Consider the following 20,227-nt stretch of genomic DNA (forward strand, 5'->3'; position numbering starts at 1 on the left):
CAAGAAGTCCGAACTCCGCCCTGGAACAGAAGATCTACCACGACGCGTGCCCCCCCCCCCTCCGCGTGTAAGTGGCGTCATCTGTTACTGAGCACTCCAACCAGTACCTCTTACACTACCGCATATCGTACAATGCCTGAATTTTGAGAGAGTTGCACTGATAATTTTTGCTGTGTGTAATGCTGTGAAATGTGGTGGTCTTTGCTCTTCGCATTTTTCGCAAAATGCTGCGGATTAAACGACGAATTATTTACCGCTGTTGTTAACAAGTTTAACTTATTTTGGATGTGTAACACCTGCAAAAATATCATGGACAAAGCACGTTTTCGTAACACATTAGTATCCGTTGAGTCCGCAAACCAAACGATGATCGAGGAGCTTAAAAATACAATGCGCAACGACATATTGGAGGAATTAAAGGTGAAAATTCGGACCAACTTCAAAACGTTGATCGACGCTGTTCCAAAAACACCGGATTCTGGGCCACGGCAATTTTCTTTAAATTCTGCTAAAAGAAAGAGAGACAACGACGATACAGACGCCAATTCTTCTAAGCTGCTACGCGGTACTGATGCCGACGGTTCCATGACATCATCCATCGCTGTGAATCGTGAAGATAAAAAGTTTTAGTTGCATCTGTCAGGAATTTCGCCCAATGTACCTGATGAATGTGTCACCGAGCTAGCGACGGTTAAACTTGGAAAATCGGATATCACTGTCGTTAAGTTGGTTCCTCGTGGCAGAGATCCTAGAACGCTGAATTTTGTCTCCTACAAAGCTTGCACGCCCACGGATCTCAAAGACAAGGAGCTGTCGGCGTCTACATGGCCAGTTGGGATTGCTTATCGTGAGTTCGAAGAGAAATCGGATTCCAGAAAGCTTTGTTGGAAACCAAATGCGTCCGACTCAGCAACGATGACCTCCACTGCTCTTCGCCCCCTCCCAACTAGTTTCATCGCCTGTTTTACATCCTGTATTGCCCACCCGAAGTTGTTGCATATTCCGAACAGTATCTTTCCGTTTACTATCAGATCGTGAGAGGAATGAGAACGAAAACACAATTCCATATAGCGCATTCTTCTGGCGATTACGACGTCATTGTCCTAACGGAAATCTGGCTGCGCGAAGACATATTGAACGCTGAACTCTTGTCGAACTACGTAATATTCCGCTGCGACCGCAACTCAACAACCAGTCATCTGCGCCGAGGCGGTGGCGTCCTAATAGCGGTAAAGAACAACCTTGCAGGTTCGCAGCTAAGCTTGTCAGGAATTGAATGCTTGGAGCAAATCACCGTATCGCCCTCCTGAATCAATCTGTGTATATTAGCTGTGTTTATCTAAGGCCAAATAGTGATCCAGATTTGTATCACGCGCATGCTAATGCCGTTCAAACAATTCTAGACAATGCTGGCAGCACCGACACTGTTCTCGTTTTTGGCAGACTACAATCTTCCACGCCTTCAATGGTCATTCGACAACGATCTAAAATGTTACAAGAAATAGCTGTGACGGAGTCTATGGCGGTCTGTACCAGACCTGCTCACTGACGAATGTGAACGGGAGGTTCCTCGATCTTGCATTCGTAAACAACACAGATATCGCAGAACTGCTTGAACCTCCGTCTACTATTCTCAAAGTCGATCCCCACCACAAACCTTTTGTCCTGCGGCTAGATGTACGTACCAACACAGGAGATGATCCATTTCACTCGATTGTCAAACTTGATTTAACCGTTGCAGCTGCAATACGAAACTGCCCAGAATTCCGCTTTTCGTGAGTATTTGAATCATGTGCAAAATAGCCTTCGTGATCACCCAGCAACATTTTGGAAATTCGTTAGTAGCAGAAAACGATCCGGTAGTACTCCCACTGACGTTTCTTTCGCGGAGTGTTTAGAAGCGACTATACCGTACTAGCGGAAGTGTATTTGGAAACATTGCCATCGTACAACATAAAACTCCCTCGTCCCGTTGTAAGTCGAGTTGACATCTTGAAGGCTTTGACTGCTGTTGTTTCGTCAAAAGGGCCTGGCCCCGATCATCTCTCGCCCCAATTCATAAAAAGTTGCGCCCACGTGCTGTCTCTTCCAGTGTGCATCATTTTCAATCGATCTCTCGCTGAAGGCATTTTTCCTATCGCCTGGAAAGAAGCTGCAATCGTTCCCATCCATAAAGCTGGAAATATTTACAACGTCGAAAATCACAGAGGTATCTCATTATTAAACTGTCTCTCCAAGGTTCTCGAAAAGCCAATCTACAACGTCACGTATGCAGCTGCATCCCACATTATCTTGGAGTATCAACACGGGTTTGTCACGAAACGATCGACAACTTCTAACCTGATAGCTTACACTTCTAAGTTGTTTCCCACCGTCGAAAAACGTCATCAGCTGGACGCTATTTATATCGATTTTTCAGAAGCTTTCGACAAAGTACTGCACAACATCGCAATCCTGAAATTAAAGCGTTTAGAATTTCCCACCTGGCTGACTAACAGGTTGCAGTCTTATGTTTCCGATCGCTCGGCATTCGTGAGTATAAAAAACACGCGCTGAAACACATTCAGAACACCCACAGGTGTCCCGCAAGGCAGTTATCTGGGCCCGTTTATTTTTATTTTATTTATCTGTAGTGGGATCAAGTCTGAGAAATTTCTATACGTGGACGATCTCAAAATCTTCCGAACTATCGCTTCGGCACTGGTCGCCCTAGTGCTTCCAGAAGATATCTGTATTATTCAGCATTCTTGCACGTTTAACGGAATGGAAGTCAACGCTAATAAATGCAAAGTAATTAGTTTTGGACGCTTGCTTACTCCAGGACGTTATGAATACAGCCTACACGGAAGAACATTTGAAAGCGTCGACTCGATCCGTGACTTGGGAGTGCTCTTCGATAGGAAGTTGAGCTTTTCCGACCATTCACCATGACAACTGCTAAGGCTTTCTGAATGCTGGACTTCTTAAAGAGAAACACGGTGGACTTCGATAATTTCTACGCACTAAAAGTACTTTACTGTGCCCTGGTCAGACGTGTTCAGGAGTATGCTGTGCAAGTGTGAGCACCATACCATGCCATTCAAAGTGACCGACTAGAACGTATACAAAGATGTTGTGTGCGATTTTCTCACAGGAAACTTCCATGGAATGATCCAGTTGTATTGCTTCTTTATGCCGATAGATGTATACTACTCGATCTGCAGACTCTGGCGACTCGCCGTATCTTCCTGCAAAGAGTTTTTGCAGTCCAGATCTTTTCTCGGGCGTTAATTTGTTCCTCGTAACCACACTCTTCTGTGAATCCCTAGACACCGTACTTTATATGGACAAAATAAAAAATATTCCACTGTTGCAGCTGATTTAACGAAACATCTTCAGTGTTTGATTTTGACATTTCCAAGTATAGATATAAGTTATTATTAAGAAAAATATAGTTTTAAAAGGTTTCTGTACGGTGTATACCGAAGATAAGAAATAAATAAAAAGTTTCATGAGGGTAACAAAGGTCGTCGCCATCCAACAACCAAGAAAACCAGCCTCCGACCACAACTCATATCGACCGATTGAAATGCTGTCCTGCATTCGGAAGTTGTGCGAGAAAATGAAAATTGGGTCAGAGTAAATGGCTTACTGCTAGAAATACAATTTGGCTTCCGTAAAAGCAGAACAGCAATTCATATGACCTATGCTAGCAAAGAACAGTTTTCTTGGATTCTTTTGATAAAGTGTCCATTAACATCCTTTCTGAGACGCCGCTGCAGCACACAGTGGTCGGAAACGCCAAAAACGAGAACTTAATTCACTAGAGGCCAAACAATCGAATATATTCACAGGGTGTCTTTGGAGGAATTTTTCGTATGAATATTCCCCACAATCTGATAACATGATCGAACTAAAAAAATAACTTTTTATACTGATGAGGTAGAAAGTTGGTGTCTTCGACAAAGTTTTAGAAATGCACATAGTAAAGACTAAATAGGACTAAAGGCTATCGATTTATAAGACTTTTTCTATGGCAACCCCCTTAAATCTAGTTTGTTATATATATATATATATATATATATATATATATATATATATATATATATATATATATATATATATATATATATATATATATATATATATATATATATATATATATATATATATATATATATATATATATATATATATATATATATATATATATATATATATATATATATATATATATATATATATATATATATATATATATATATATATATATATATATATATATATATATATATATATATATATATATATATATATATATATATATATATATATATATATATATATAACTTTTTTCATTGTGACTTTTAGTGCAAACTATGTTCAAGACAACTGATTCTAGAACCCTATGAATAGGGTGAGTTTACTTTATCATGTTTTTTTTTACTTTTTTCATCTAAAAATAAGCAAAAAATAATTTTTTTTGTGATTCTTGTTTTGATACTCAATTACAAGTATTATTTTCACATATATCAGAATTTTTCAGATTTCATAAACGTGGGAGCAGAAATGTGAAGTTTTTAATATCATTGCAGATCCCAAACTGATATATACCCAAATATACATGTTATAATAAAATTAATTAATTACAACATTTTGCGGAAATTTTTTTTTTGTGATTTTTGTATGGAAAAAGTAAAAAAATATGATAAAGTAAGCTTACCCTATTCATAGGGTTCTAGAGCGGCACGCACCAAACCTTCTTACCTTTATTGTCCATAGTTTAGACAGTGAAAAAAATGCCTGTTCGTGCATTTTGATTTGCACCTTTCTTTCTTATACGTAATTGAAGTTGGTGTAACAAAATGTAAAAATCTTCAATAACTTTGAAAGGAATGAGTATTTTTATATACAGTCTTCGACAATATTATGTAGTTTTGACATCTACACATTTGTCTTGAACATAGTTTGCACAAAAAGTCACAATGAAAAGAGTTATTTTTAAAAAACTAGATTTAAGGGGGGTTGCCATAGAAAGCGCCTTATAAATCGATAACCTTTAGTCCTACAAGCTCAAGTTCTTCAACAAAATTCTTCACTATGAGCATTTCAAAAACTTTGTCGAAGACACCAACTTTCTATCTCATCAGCATAAAAAGTTAATTTTTTTAGTTCGATCATAAAAAGCCATGCCTAATTTCAATTGTTATCAGCTTGTGGGGAATATTCATACGAACAAATCCTCCAAAGACACTCTGTGATGGTTTGGCTTCTAGCGAATTAAGTTCATGTTTTTGGCGTTTCCGACCATTGTCTTTCAATTTTTTTTAACATTTTGCTAAATGCGTCTATCAAGATTAAAAATATTTCTAAATTGTAAACTAACCTACACGCTAACGCTACCTGTCGTTTTAAATAAACCGGCTGAAAAATTGTACTTGAATAAAAACTAAAATGTGTGTAAATTTGTGTGCACGCAACCGCTGGAAGGTAAGTATATGAAAAATCAGACAGCACCGCGGCACATTATTGAATCATAAAATTTGATACCAATTTTCAATCATAGCGCCCTTCACGCTGTAACCCAAATTCCTGGAACCCTCAGCATAAAGCGCCGTCGGTGGCAAGCCAAATTTATGTACATGTAATATACAACACTAACACTACACAGAAGCGAAAGGCAGGCAAGCAGTAGCACTTTTGTATCCACTGAAAAGTCGATGAAAAGAAAATTGTCCTTCCGGGAATCAATTTATCTCGCGGGTCGATTTTTCCACCGCAGAAAAAAAACCTCGTAACCGGTTTCACGATCACCGTCTCGGTGGAGGTGGTGCAGGGGCTCGAGTTCGATCGCCAATCAGATTCGGTTTTCTGTATTTTAAATGCCGTTAGCAGATGCGACCAACTCGTAGTACATAGTAAAGCATTCGATTTGCTTTCTGGCGTAAGGAAACCGGAAATGGGTTGATCCAAGCTTTTGAACAGCAATTGACAATCGAATGAAAATCCAAGTGGAAAATCTCTCCTTCAGCTGACCCAGCGTTTTTATTCATGGAGCGGTTGTTGAATTGGGGGGTTTAATGGTATATGTTTTTATTAGCAATCGAGCTACATTCAATAAAATATTTTTTTCTGTTTTCTTTTTTCATTTCAGATAATAAATAAAAAATGGTAGACGCTCTGAGTTGATAAAAAATGGATTTCAAGGCATTAATACTGCTGCTAGTAAGTACATAAATCGTTTTTATATCCAAGCCTGTTGGTGGAGTGGGATGAAAGGCAAATCTCTACGCTTAATTGCATTCGGCATTTCATGGGGATGAGAGCAGACGTTGTGAATGCTGTGAGATCCTACAATTTTGATTGGGATCTTGAAGCAGGTAAAGCATCTATCAACTATCAATCAAGTTAATTGCGCCAGGATGGGAGATTCGCTACCAGTGCTCATATGCGGTTCCAGCCGGATGCGAAGGGGGGTTGCCTTCTTGGCGAAATAAATCTGATGCACGATTTGGAAAATGGAATTTCGAATATTGGAAACGCTTCTCCTGACGTGCGTGAAGAGTAATGAAGCATTCGGTAAATTATACACAGAAATTATTTATTATTTGATTTATTCATCAATGATATTGGTTCAATAAGCTGTACTACACTTTATAGAAATTTACAAAAACAAGTATTCACGGAAGCTTAAACAACACCGTTACACAATCGTTCCAAAGCCTCGATGTATGCTCAAGTTGAAATTTTTACCTTCGGAAATTATATAAAACGTATGTCATAGAATGGACAAATATTGTATATGAATATAAGAAAATGGCACATTTTAACTTCGTGTATATAGCGTGAGTGGTTGGGTATTTTTTTTAGCAAAAACAATGAAATGATGAAAATTTAAATTGATACTCTTTGACCAATTCCGACCGGATTAACAATGTTTTGAATGCATACATTTTACTACGAACTCTAGAATTTGATAACCAGTACCGACCGATTCCTGAAATATTCCAAGGTGTCGCCCATTCGACCAAAAAATCTTCAAAATATAATCCACTCGACTCATTTTGTAAAAGGCTTAAGCTTGAAATGTCGCCAATTCGACTAAATAAGCTTCAAAATGTTCACCAGCGCACTTATTTTGCAAAATTATGAAGAATATCACAAGGCGGATTTTAGATTGGGTAGAAAATTCTACTTCTTCCCGGTGGAACTAGGTTCCTTTTGACACAGTGTCTTTCGAATCAATTTTGAAAGCAGTACGAGATCATGGAGTATATATAACGAACTCGAAACACGCAATGCTTAGCAACCGACTTCTGTGTTCATCGTTAAGACAAGTAGATATATGGAAACTGAGTGTCTGCGGATGTCCTCAAGGTAGTATGCTGTCACCACTTCTACGGAACGGTTTGGTGAGAAAATTTAATGAGCTTGGATCTCCGACACATGGTTTCGCCGATGCTTATCATATGTTGACCACCGGGGTTTGCATTATGGGGTTACATACCATTTTGTGCTAAAAATGTCAAGAAAGTTTGAATTTACGTAAAGGCATAAAGCAATGATTTCATTAAATTAAACTTATAGTATTTTGTTAGTACATTTTTCAGTGAAACAAACAAGCATAAGTTTTTAAAATTATATTATTAGAATTATGTCGTATATTAGACGCTTTACATTCGAAGGCAAGTTATAGTGTCTATTGCAATTAAAAACATGCTTACATTAAGCACCCATCCCTGACAGAGTCTTGTTTACATTACTTTTTCGTTGGAGTACGCGCCGTTCGCTAGAACTCGAAACTTACTGACATTAAGCATTTTTTTCCAGAAATCGGAGCATCTCCCCTTCAATGTTCCACTCCTTTATCCTCTGAACGATTAGTCTCCTCTATATATATATATATATATATATATATATATATATATATATATATATATATATATATATATATATATATATATATATATATATATATATATATATATATATCATACGCTTTGGCTACGTCTAAGAAGACTACTTGCGTGTAGTGATTTTTGGCCATCACTTTTCTAATTTCTTCCTCCATTGTCGCAAGATAATCAACCGTGGTTCGACCTTTTCTGAACGCGTTTTGATGCTGACGAAGCAAATTTCTTGTTTCAATCAGGTGGGTCAGGCGGTTGTTTAGCTCCAAGATCTTTCCCATACAGCTGTTGAGATATATGGGTGAGCTTCGTGGGTTGCTGTGCTCTCCTTTCCCCTTGTAAACTGGTACCACTGTTGATTTCGTCCACTCTGTGGGAAAGATCAGAAGTTCTGACCAAAGTCGATTGTATGCTTCAAGGAGTTGCATTTTACAATCTAGCGATAAATTACTGATCATCGCATAATAAACATCTTCGGGGCCTCTCTGGTGGAGGTTCTAGCCTTGTGATATGCTCCGGTAGCCACTTCCTTTTCAGTTAGCTCATTTACTGATTTCAGCTTCCTTAAAGCTTTTGTCCTGGATTTGATCTTGGAAGCTATGTGGTCATTCCGCCAATGAACGCACTGTTTGCCTGTCTTCGATTTGGTTTGCTGCATCATTTTTCCGTTCAAGGTTCAATAAGGATTGGTGCAGTTCCTAGTTAGCCTCTTCCATTTTCCATTTAACTCGCGTCTTTTATCGCAGGGGCTCTCCAGGCAAGGTAATGCACATAGGTATGTGGTCACTACCATGAGAGTCATCGTACATGGATCAATGAACTAATCCTGCTAGGTCCATCGAGCAACAGGCAATATCAATGCACGATAAGGTCCCAGTAGCGTGATTGACTTGCGTAGGTTCACCGGTGTTCAACACGGTTAATTCACACTGCTCTACGAAATCCATTACGATCTGCCCGCGTGCACTGATATTGGTGGAGCCCTAAAGGGGGTGGTGGGCGTTCAAGTATCCAACCATCAGGAGAGGGTTTCCTGTCTGTGAGATCAGCTCAGTCAGTCCACTGCAGGTAACTTCTTCACTGGGTGGGAGGTCGATGTTTATTATGTTCAGGTTCAAAGGTTGGCCTACCTTGATGGTCATGGCTTCGAAGCTAGTGTGGATGTGTATTTCCTCGCTGTCTATACCGTGATTATGCCGCCAGCGGCTCATCTGCCACCTTGTCGCTCACGGTGGTATACGGTGTACCCATTGATCTTGGGTGCGTTACGAGATGAACACAAACTTTCTTGAAGGCAGATAAGATAACTGCCGGCTCCCTTTCTTTGATGATTATGTCTAATTCTGCTTTGCTCGTACTTAGTCCCCTAATGTTCCGGGAGATAACTTAGAATGGTTGCGTTCGGGTTACCTCCTTACTACTGTTGTCAGAACGTCTGAGTGACCGTCGGAGCACAGTTTGGGGTATAGCGTCCTTGCTCCCGTCTACAGAATCGTTCTCTCATTCTTAAAGAAGTGGGGAGGCTACTTTCTCTTCACTCTACCCCAACCAACCTATTCGTGTAAAATGTGGTACTCTAGTTCTTTGGTTGTATCGTGCAGTCTTATACGCGGGGAGGGTATTTGATTATTGTTGCTAATTTCGTTATTAATAACCTTCGTATCCGCTATCTGTGCCAATTTAATTGCCAGAGATTTCATCTAGTGTAGGTTTGGTTTGTTCAGCCATTTAAATGTTTGCGCGGTCTGCCCCTTCCATTTTTGAATAGGATGGGGTGTTTTGCAGACTTTGGTATTTCTCCCGTCGATTTCTCGTCAGCACTTCCTCGGGGATCTATTTCGCTGTCCGTCCTTGAATGTTCCTTTTCGCCGCTGATGCCTTCACTTTTTCATCCTTTTTGGCTCTGTCTTCCTTAAAATCACTTGCATCGGACATCGTCTAGTCCTGATCGTCTTCAGATATATCGAAGTATTCCATACTTTTAATCTCTTTCATTTCTTTCAGTTCTTCTTTCATTTTGTTGAATTCGGCCATCATTTTTTGCATCGGAGTGAGCTCGCTGCGCAGTTTCCGGATTTCAATGTCCTTTTCTGTCTGCTTTGGCAATACCTTGAGTTTTAGAATTTCATCTTTCAGCATTCGAATTTCGTCATCCTTCCTTATGTTAATCAGCCTATCCTGTGCACTGCAAACTGCTGCGAATGATTGCTGTCCGTTCTTCTCTTCCTTCCTTCCACTTTCCACCTTCGCAATTTTTGTAGTGATCTGGTGTGGCCGTAACTGCAGCAGTTAAAACAAATCATGGGATTTGGTATGAACTCGCGTGTTCCCACTCGAAGAGGGCTAAAGTAGACGTGCTTGGGGAACGCAGTTCCACGGAAAGTGAGGATAAGTGTGGGCGTGTTCACTAGTGTTCTGCGCTTCTAGTTTCCAGGACATATTTGCTACCCCTATCCTTATCCTCTGTGTAAGCTGATTTTTCCTCCGCAGATGTTTTCTATCGATTTACCGATAACGAATGGGTTTTTCGGCAATAGTCCTTCCCCAGCGTTCTTGCCTAGGTAAGTAACGTCTACCCTTTCACCTTATCTTAATCTGATCCACCCAAGGGTTAAAGGTACTGATAATCAGTTATGCGACTCCGCCGAAGCGAATGGCGACTACGCTTTTTCCTCTAACTATCGCGCCCTGCCGAAACAGTAACGTTTTAATCCGGTTAATGTATCCTGCTCAATACGTTCAAAGATTGTGCCAGGTACAAGACGCACCAACACAAAATATTTTCAAAATGGTTTCTTGGTACTATGTTCACTCACAAACAGGTGGTCCACCACAATCGGCTTCTACTTTGATGCCTCCAACGGTCAAAGGCAGATGGCAGTCGGAGTGAAAGAGAGCTCTGCTTTGCGACTAGCAGAGAGCTGGCAGAACCTAGTTGCATGCGATGTTGCAAGCAATCCTGCGAAAGCTAATCGACTTGTTGGTCATGTATGGATGCGTACTTTGCTTCAGTGACAGATCAGCTGATTGTGGAATTTTATAAATTTTATAAATTTTATAAATTTTATAAATTTTATAAATTTTATAAATTTTATAAATTTTATAAATTTTATAAATTTTATAAATTTTATAAATTTTATAAATTTTATAAATTTTATAAATTTTATAAATTTTATAAATTTTATAAATTTTATAAATTTTATAAATTTTATAAATTTTATAAATTTTATAAATTTTATAAATTTTATAAATTTTATAAATTTTATAAATTTTATAAATTTTATAAATTTTATAAATTTTATAAATTTTATAAATTTTATAAATTTTATAAATTTTATAAATTTTATAAATTTTATAAATTATAAATTTTATAAATTTTATAAATTTTATAAATTTTATAAATTTTATAAATTTTATAAATTTTATAAATTTTATAAATTTTATAAATTTTATAAAGTTTATAAATTTTATAAATTTTATAAATTTTATAAATTTTATAAATTTTATAAATTTTATAAATTTTATGATTTTATAAATTTTATAAATTTTATAAATTTTATAAATTTTATAAATTTTATAAATTTTAAAAAATTTATAAATTTTATAAATTTTATAAATTTTATAAATTTTATAAATTTTATAAATTTTATAAATTTTATAAATTTTATAAATTTTATAAATTTTATAAATTTTATAAATTTTATAAATTTTATAAATTTTATAAATTTTATAAATTTTATAAATTTTATAAATTTTATAAATTTTATAAATTTTATAAATTTTATAAATTTTATAAATTTTATAAATTTTATAAATTTTATAAATTTTATAAATTTTATAAATTTTATAAATTTTATAAATTTTATAAATTTTTGTAAATTTTATAAATTTTATAAATTTTATGAACCTTATAATTTTTATAAATAAAATAATAGATTATAATAAAAAGTCTGTTTTCGCGCGAGCGCCCCGGGATTTTTTTTGCAATATTTGTTTTTGTTATGTAAATTATGTATTCTGCAAATGTTAGGAGATAATATATTACTTGCAACTTCCAAATTCAATTTGTTTCTAATAATTGCAGATTTATAAACTATAAAACAAAATAAGTTCATTTTTTTCGTAAGCTCTTTTGAAAACGCAACTTTTTTCACTTAATATTTTTTCCATATATCGAATCGTTTCCGAGCTATCAGTGATTGAAAAATGTTCAATTCAATAAACTTCAAAAGTTCATTAACTAATAACATGAAAAAATATCATATTCATCCAAAACAAAAAATACGTTTCAATTATTTTAGCTAAAGAATGCAAGAAAACTTTTTGGAAGGAATTAAAATTTTGTTTGTAAATGTGACGTGGAACGACCCGTACCACATGTATAATTCGTTACTATATTTCAGTATCCCCAGATGAGCGTTGTTAGCTTCATAATTTCCGGTACGGCTAAGAGTGAAAACACTGTATGGCAAGGTTAACATCTCCGAACAGCATTGGGAATGTTTCAGATGAGCCATATATTCCTGCTGATTTAGGCCTATTGTAAATTTATTGGTTTTGAAATATGCGCTGTTTGTTCAATAAATTTAAATGCTTTAGGAATACATGGGATAAGTTAATACTATTTTGGAAGTATCTTTGTACTAGCTGATCCGGCAGACGTTGTCCTGCCTATAATTATTTACTGAAAAATTGAACGAAAGCAAAAATATCAATGCTTGTGGATCGAATATCTATTAATTCCAAGTCCAGTGAGGTGACTCCAACTTTAAAACATGTTACGAAAAAAATATCTGTTATGCTAAACAATGCTTTTGTTTGTGCCTCTCTATAAACAGTAACAATGGTGATGCTTTACCAATATATGAACAGGGTCGTGGGAGAATCGACGGTACTCCAAATTTATTTCGAAGCTTTTCAGTGACTTATTTTCATTATCAAAGTCGATTCGGAATTTGAATCCTTTTGAGTTATAGAAATTCGTGGAAACAAAGCATGTTAATAGTACCTTCACACATGTTGTTTATCAACTCCTTCACCGCTCTTCCTTTTAAATGCACGAAAGCAAGATATGTCATAAAGTAGGACTTATTAACAAAAACCTATTTTAATCCACCTAGCGGTGCAATTGTGCCTTTCTCAATCATGAATCACGAGAATGTGCGCGTTGTTTATATTCATTAAAAACTTTTAAATGCATATATTACATTTTATTATTATACATCACATGACAACTATATACAGGAAAATAAATCATTATTCGAGTTGTAAAATTTTTAAAAAGAAAAAACAGCCACGGTAATATTGAACTGAAAAAAGGCGCGAAATCGGCAAGGTCCCAAAAAGTCGATTTTTATAAAAAAAAATTTTTTTCGAGATAACATAAAATCTCGACGTTTCATGCATTTTAAAGATGTTTGGCATCAAAAATACGAATTCGATTTCTGAAATTTCATGGGGCCCCCCATTTGAAAAAAAATTTTGAGTTCTGGCTTGTATGGGAATTTCATATGTGACCGGATGGTTTAGTCTATATTTCCGGACTCATATAAGCGATCCGTACGAAATTTTATAGACATCTATGAGGGTATTATAGCTATCATTTGGGACTAAGTTTGTAAAAATCGACCCAACCATTTCCGGGAAACTGATGTGAGTTCGTAAATTTTGAAAGATGGCCGCTTTTCCCGGGCACTTCCGGAACCGTCTATGGTGGTCAATGTAGTCAACGAAAGTTTGGTTGGCCGTCGGTGACCTAGAACAGCAAATTTAAGTTGTTTGAGAGACATTTTAGCGAAATTTTTACCTTTTTTGCTTTCATCGGAGTATCGGTTTGAATCACAATTTGCTATGTGATCGCACGCCACAACCTGTAACTCCGGAACCGGAAATCGGATCGGGATGAAATTAAATAGCCATTTACGGGGACGCAATACCTTTCATTTGAGGCCAAGCTTAGTCGAATCGGTCTAGCCATCTCCGAGAAACCGATGTGACTGTTATTCTGAATTTAGATACTTCCGCCGGGGCTTCCGGAACCGATGATGGTGGCCAATGTGGCCAAATAGACTTTGAATGGAGGTTAGTGACCTAATACTACAAATCGAAGCAGTTGTGGTCATATTTTGGAAAAAAATTCACCTTTATACATTCATTGCAGAATTTATTAAAATCGACATTTTCTGCGTGTTCGTACTCATCACCCTGTAATTCCGGAACCGGAAGTCGGATCCATTAGAAATTCAATAGCAGCCTATGGAAACGTTGCACCTTTCATTTGAGACTAAGTTTGTCAAAATCGGTTCAGCCATCACTGAGAAAAATGAGTGACATTTTTGGTCACATACACACACACATACGCACATACACACACACATACATACATACACACATACATACACACAGACATTTGCCGAACTCGACGAACTGAATCGAATGGTATATGTCACTCGGCCCTCCGGGCCTCCGTTAAAAAGTCGGTTTTCAGAGCAATTGCAATACCTTTCTATTGAGAAAGGCAAAAACATACCGTCGCGGAAAAAAAAGATGGATGGGTAATGTCTAAGACATAACCGGAGTGTCGTGACTACTCGTTTGACTTGTAATTCAAATCGAATGATACTCAATGAAGTATGTGGGAATGTTTCAAGTTATGCTTTATAATAATTATGGTGGTTCTGAAAAGAACCTTTGTTGTTGGCGTCTGCGTTGATAGGGAATGCGCTGGATTCTAACCTCGTTGAGACATTCATTCATGAAATGAACAAATTTCATATTTTCTTGCTTTGAAATATCAATGTTAAAATCTCTCGAAACAACCATCGGAATCTTTTTCCTAGGTACAGAAATGAATCATGCTTAGCGAAAACCTAGGGGCGGGTAATGTCCGGAACATAACCGCGATGATCATATTCTTAAAATTCTGCTTGTATCTCTTTCAAATGGCTAAATTTTACGCATTAATTTCGATTCACCGGGCTCAGCGAAATTTTCCTGGGGATTCCGTTCGTTAATCTATTCAGTAAAACAATTTTATTACCGAGCTCTCCGCATTGAATACAGGTCAATAATTTCATATAATGATTTCAACAAGCAGACAATGCACTTGTAGGACAGATGGGAGTGTTTTGAAGTGGTTTTAGTGGAGGTAACAACAGAAAATCGTGTATTGGACATTTTACAATGATTCTCCTTAACCCTGCAAAACCACGGGGTTGGCAGCAGAGGGTTAAGTTGTTTGAAAGAGATGACAGTTATTATATAACTAAAAATATAAAATTGTTCTATAAATTGCAAAGCTATTTCCGTGTTAACCTGAAAATTTGTCATTTCATTCATATAGGAACAATCATTGAAATTATGTCAATTTATGCGATTTGTTTCTACTGCGTACACACATATGAACATTCCCCTTTCGCAGCTCATACCGAATGAGCACGCTTTGCATCAAGGCGTTCCTACTTATTAACTTTTCGGTGCTGATGGAAGGCCATCCTTTTGTGCGATAAATGAAAATATTTTCATCATTCGTTTTGGTGTAGCTTTCGCTTAGTGGTAGATTTGCCACATTCACTGATTTTCTTGGAAGGATTTGCAAAAACCTTCGGGTTTGTAGATTAATTTGAAAAATATTTTCTTATATGATAATTATTTTTAATTATACAAATTAATAAAAGGAACTTCATAATACAATTCTTTTTCCATTATATTTTCATTCTAAGGACGGTTTACATATAACTATTCTTTACAAGTATTTTGTTAGTCCTGAAAAGGACTGTTGGCAATATTAGAGACGCGTGAATTTACTTATCTTCTTCGGGCAGCTTTCTTGGCAGGTTTGTAGGCCTTCTTTGGCTTTGGGTCTTCGGCTTGTTCGCTGCAGCCTTCGATGTTTTGGTGCCATTTTTAGTGGCAGTTGCTACCGCCTTTTCAGTGACTGCGTTTCTTAGACTTTGGCTTTTTGGCCTTCTCACCGCCACCACCTCCACCAACGTTTTTCTTCTTCTCTCCGGTGGTAGCCGATTTGATTGTTCGTCCGATGCAGCTTCTCACGACCACCTAGCACGCACGTCCGTTATGCACAGCGTCTTACACAGAGAAAAGCTGCGACACCCCTATTTATAGGTTTTATCATTAATGTTGATTCTCATTTAAAGCACTTTTTGACCTATTTAAACAAATTTTATATAGCAAACAACGTATCGGTAGCAAGCGTTGAACGTTTTTCTTCCGATTTATGAAACAAAGTTAGCAATCCGTTTAGCAGTAGGAAAGTTATTAAGGTTCAAAATGTACGTAACGCTTTCGCTAATATGCACTACTATCGCTTTCTCGCTCGTTCTCGTGTCGTGCATGACCCTTTCCGTCCGGCTTCTAATGACATAACCAAACTAATATGCCGGCTTTCCCCTACCAACAGCTCTCAAGCAACTTAATATGAATAATCATAGGAACAAACATATAGTGGACCTATATTTAAAACTTTTCATTATTTTATTATTCGGTTGGTGCACCATATTGACGGCTCTGTGCGGGATGGGCTGAACATTTTCACTTTTCCGAGTCGTTTTCGAAAGATTTTTCAAAACACTCTTTTCCGTTGATAATGATTGTCCTACATATTCCAAAATTTAATTGATTAAATCAATTCAGTACAACAAAATATATGAGCGTTCAAAACATTACATCATATTTCTTCCGAAATTTTGAAAAGGGGCCGCTATATTGAAAGGTAAGTCGTTAGTCACGACAAAACTGGAACCCAATAACACACCAATGACATTTTATTGCGTAACTCCATATAATGACAAACTATGCAAACAATCCTAAACTAAAAATGTCCCATTTGCACTAATAGGTGGATTAGGAAAATTTCAATAATTTATTTTTATGTCAAAGAACCTTTCACAGAAAATAACCCACAAAAAAACGCAAAAATCCAAAAAAACCCGTCATGTCGTTCTTGAGTAATGCGATAGCACACGGAAACCATTTCATATTTATATAAAAAAATTTTACCAATTTTTCAAAAATGTATCTCCATGACAAAACAACCGACCACAAAACTGGACCATCTCCAATTTAAACGAAATGTTGTAGTTCATGTTTTATTTACTTAGAGGCATTTTTCCAAATGGCCTGTGTATTTTTCTGCCCATTACTTCCAAAGAAATATTGTTAGAGAACCATCATTCATAAGGTGTTATGAACTGAAGAATCTATAATTGATGAAGTTTCATTATAGCAAACGCTTCTTTTGTCCAGTACAGTGCTCCTAGGGTTCATTTGTGGAATCAGTAATTTGTAAACAAAGCCATTATTGTGAAATGCAGCACAAAAATTTAAAAAATATTGATATCTTCTCAAAGATTTATGTGGCCTGGGGTGACAGAGATATTGCCCAGAAATCTAAATTAGTTTTGCGACATGTGTGCTGGTAAGCTACTGATCAGGCAGCATGAACAATACGAACAGACAGTTACACATTAATGAATACTTGAGAAATCGTGTACCATGTTCATTTGGTCCCAACAGACACTTCATTGAGAAGTTGGTTTTAACATTTCCTCGCGTATAATAAATCAATAGCTCTGCAGTTTATTCGCAGATTTTTGCAACCTTTTCCTATTTTGAAAGACATTTACAGCTGTATCTAGCTTCATTTCGCAAATTTGTTCAGTTTTGTCGAATACCTATAAATAAAAAAAAATCTTTATCTCTGCTGTTTGAACTTATGTTTCAACCACATACACCTTCTTAGAAAATATTCTCAGAAACTTTCTTGTATTGTGCAGTACATGTATTTATTTTGTCAATATTTACCGTTATCAACAAAATAACGTTTCCGTGCCTTTATTTCATAAGTAAAGTAAACATGATTGTGTTCGCATCATGCATGTTTGCCTAAAAGTTCTAGACAATATTTCCAAACTGTTCGCCACGACAGCCAACCATGTGTTCCCTTGAAGAAGCTCCGAACCATCGCCATCCTCTACATCGTAGCACAAATGTTGGAGTTTTCCAATGAATAAAATTAAAGACACACTTACCTACCGAATCGCTGGCAGAACGATGGATCTGGTGAGTGCCAAGGCAACAAGATTGGAACATTGAAAGAACAAGTGCGTCCTTATCTGTCCCTTTCCCCGACCACAGGTACTTGAAGAAACTGGTGAAAATGATAAAGTGTTCCTACAGGATAAGCTCCGAGATAAAGATACTGCCTGGTGTACGGGTATCACATGAACCCTTCACCTTTCGCCTGGACGGAGTTAGAATCCAACACTCAGCCAAGGGTTCACGCTGAAAAGAGCCACAAAGCATAAGGACCCTTTTCAGGGACGTTTCAGGGTGGTGTCGACAAGTGAACGGTAAGTGTATCTCCATTCGAATATGTACTTTAAAGCGACTGGAGTTGGGTTGGTGTGCAGGCTGTGGTTCACCAGGTGCTGAATGTAGTTCGAAAAGTTTTGCAACAAAGCTTGCGGTCCTCCCGGGCTAGATATGTGCCAGTCAGAAAGAAGCGGCAAGTCGTCCAGGTGTGCTAAAGCCAAGCCTGACGGTAAAGTTTGCACCTAATCAGATTACAGAATGTTGGTCCATAATATAATTTTGTACGTGCTGCGAACGCTAGCTGCTCCGGTGAGCAAGTGTTAATTCTAAACAGATAGGTGTGTTTGTTTGTGTGTGTGTTTGTTGATTGGGTTGTTGAAATTAGAACAGCCATTGCTTCAATTCTCTGTACAAGCAACAACGATGCAGATAAGTGAATATGGCGTGGGTAGTCGATTACGTTGTACCTGAAGTTATTAATTATTGCTCTCAAGTTTATAAAAAGCTATATTGCTCCAAGCAGGGTAGGGTATATCAACAACTATTCGCATTTCCGATGTTGTTTAGCTGCTTTGGATAGCTTACTTGGCTATATAATATTAAAATTTCTAAAAACGCTTTTTAATGGTTTATGAGCTAGATATTATGTATATTACTTTACGATAGCATGAGATAACTGAAATATCGTTTCCCTGTGTGTGGTCAATGGTAATTATAATCAGATACTGACCAATTCTACTTTGCTATATGAGTCTTTCATATATTTATTAATGACGCAGAAATATACAGTGAATTATAAGTTTTAGTAGCCTCAATGAACCAAAACCTTGAGAAATTTTCATAAAAATAAGAATTATTATCTCGATCCAATTCATACAGCATTTGTCGCTCACTTTTACTGTAATGTACTTGGCAGAAATAATTATTCGAAAGTTTGCATCGTAACTAGGCGTAAAACCCAGTAGTACAGTAATTAGTACTTCTACGACTATTAAAGCATCTACATCTACCGTGAACCGTATATTTATTTGAACAGTTAATAGTCCATCGTATGTACAAACTGAACCGAACTGAATCAAGCCATGCAAATCTACTCCACAGAAAGCCCAATTCCCCGCAATTCAAAAGCAAAAACTCTAATTAACTTAACCTTCCGTCGCCTGGTGGGTTGGGAAAATTCAAAATTCAACAACCTCCGGTTATTGTAGCTGCACATAGGTACGGCATAGCGACGGGGCATTATACTCCATCGCAACTGGCAGCCAATGTGGCAAACTATGTTCCGCGGGGAAAGCGGAGAATATGTTTCCAATTCACCGAACGACTGAGCACTATCGGCTCATGTTTTTGTGTGTATACAGAGCTTTCCACCGGTACCGGCTATATTGATTTTAAATATTTAATGGAATTTAAAAGCTTGTCTCGGAAAAACTGTCTGATGCCAGCGGAAAACCATATCAAGGTAGAATAAATAAATGCCTCTTGAGCTGGTATTTGGCCGACAAAAAACTGTGCAGATTGTGACAGGGGGTTGAACAGACAGTGCTGACTCGCTGTATGTGACTATTATAAATAGCCTAGCACCTTTCATGATTCCGACCTCGTACGTCGAAATGTCTTTTGTTCACACTAGATGTTGATCTGCCAGCATATGAATGTACTTAACCGGGGGATGAGAAAATTTAGCTCAAAATCCACATAACGAGCAATTTTTGGTACACAGAATTTTAACAGTAGAAATGAGTAAGGGAACAATTTCTCCATTAAATGGATAAAAACAGGTTTTTTCCATTTATTTACTTTTGTTTAATTCTACGTTTCTGTAACAACCAGTTATTGTTAATTTTTGAATATTTAACCTTTTTGTTGCATTATTTTTTTTATATTTTTTCATGAACTTGATTGTTTTTAGGTTACTTCGTTTATTATACTTTATTACACTTTACTTCTGTTTTTATTCATTAACTCTTTTAATATAATTTTATTTATCATTCGGTAAAATATTT

At 36.7% G+C, this 20,227-nt stretch overlaps 1 protein-coding gene across 2 annotated transcripts in view; it reads left to right on the forward strand.

Moving 5' to 3' along the window:
- The window catches only part of LOC131682127 (protein madd-4), a 789,972-nt gene that overhangs the window by 490,801 nt on the left and 278,944 nt on the right, over positions 1-20,227 (forward strand). For both annotated transcript variants that reach the window (XM_058963362.1, XM_058963363.1), the window contains exon 2: positions 6,134-6,204. In XM_058963362.1, the coding sequence (XP_058819345.1) occupies positions 6,175-6,204 (30 nt within the window). In that variant the 5' untranslated portion in view covers positions 6,134-6,174. The remainder of the gene's footprint in view (positions 1-6,133; positions 6,205-20,227) is intronic.

This window comes from Topomyia yanbarensis, chromosome 2, assembly GCF_030247195.1.
Source record: "Topomyia yanbarensis strain Yona2022 chromosome 2, ASM3024719v1, whole genome shotgun sequence".
NCBI lineage: Eukaryota > Metazoa > Arthropoda > Insecta > Diptera > Culicidae > Topomyia > Topomyia yanbarensis.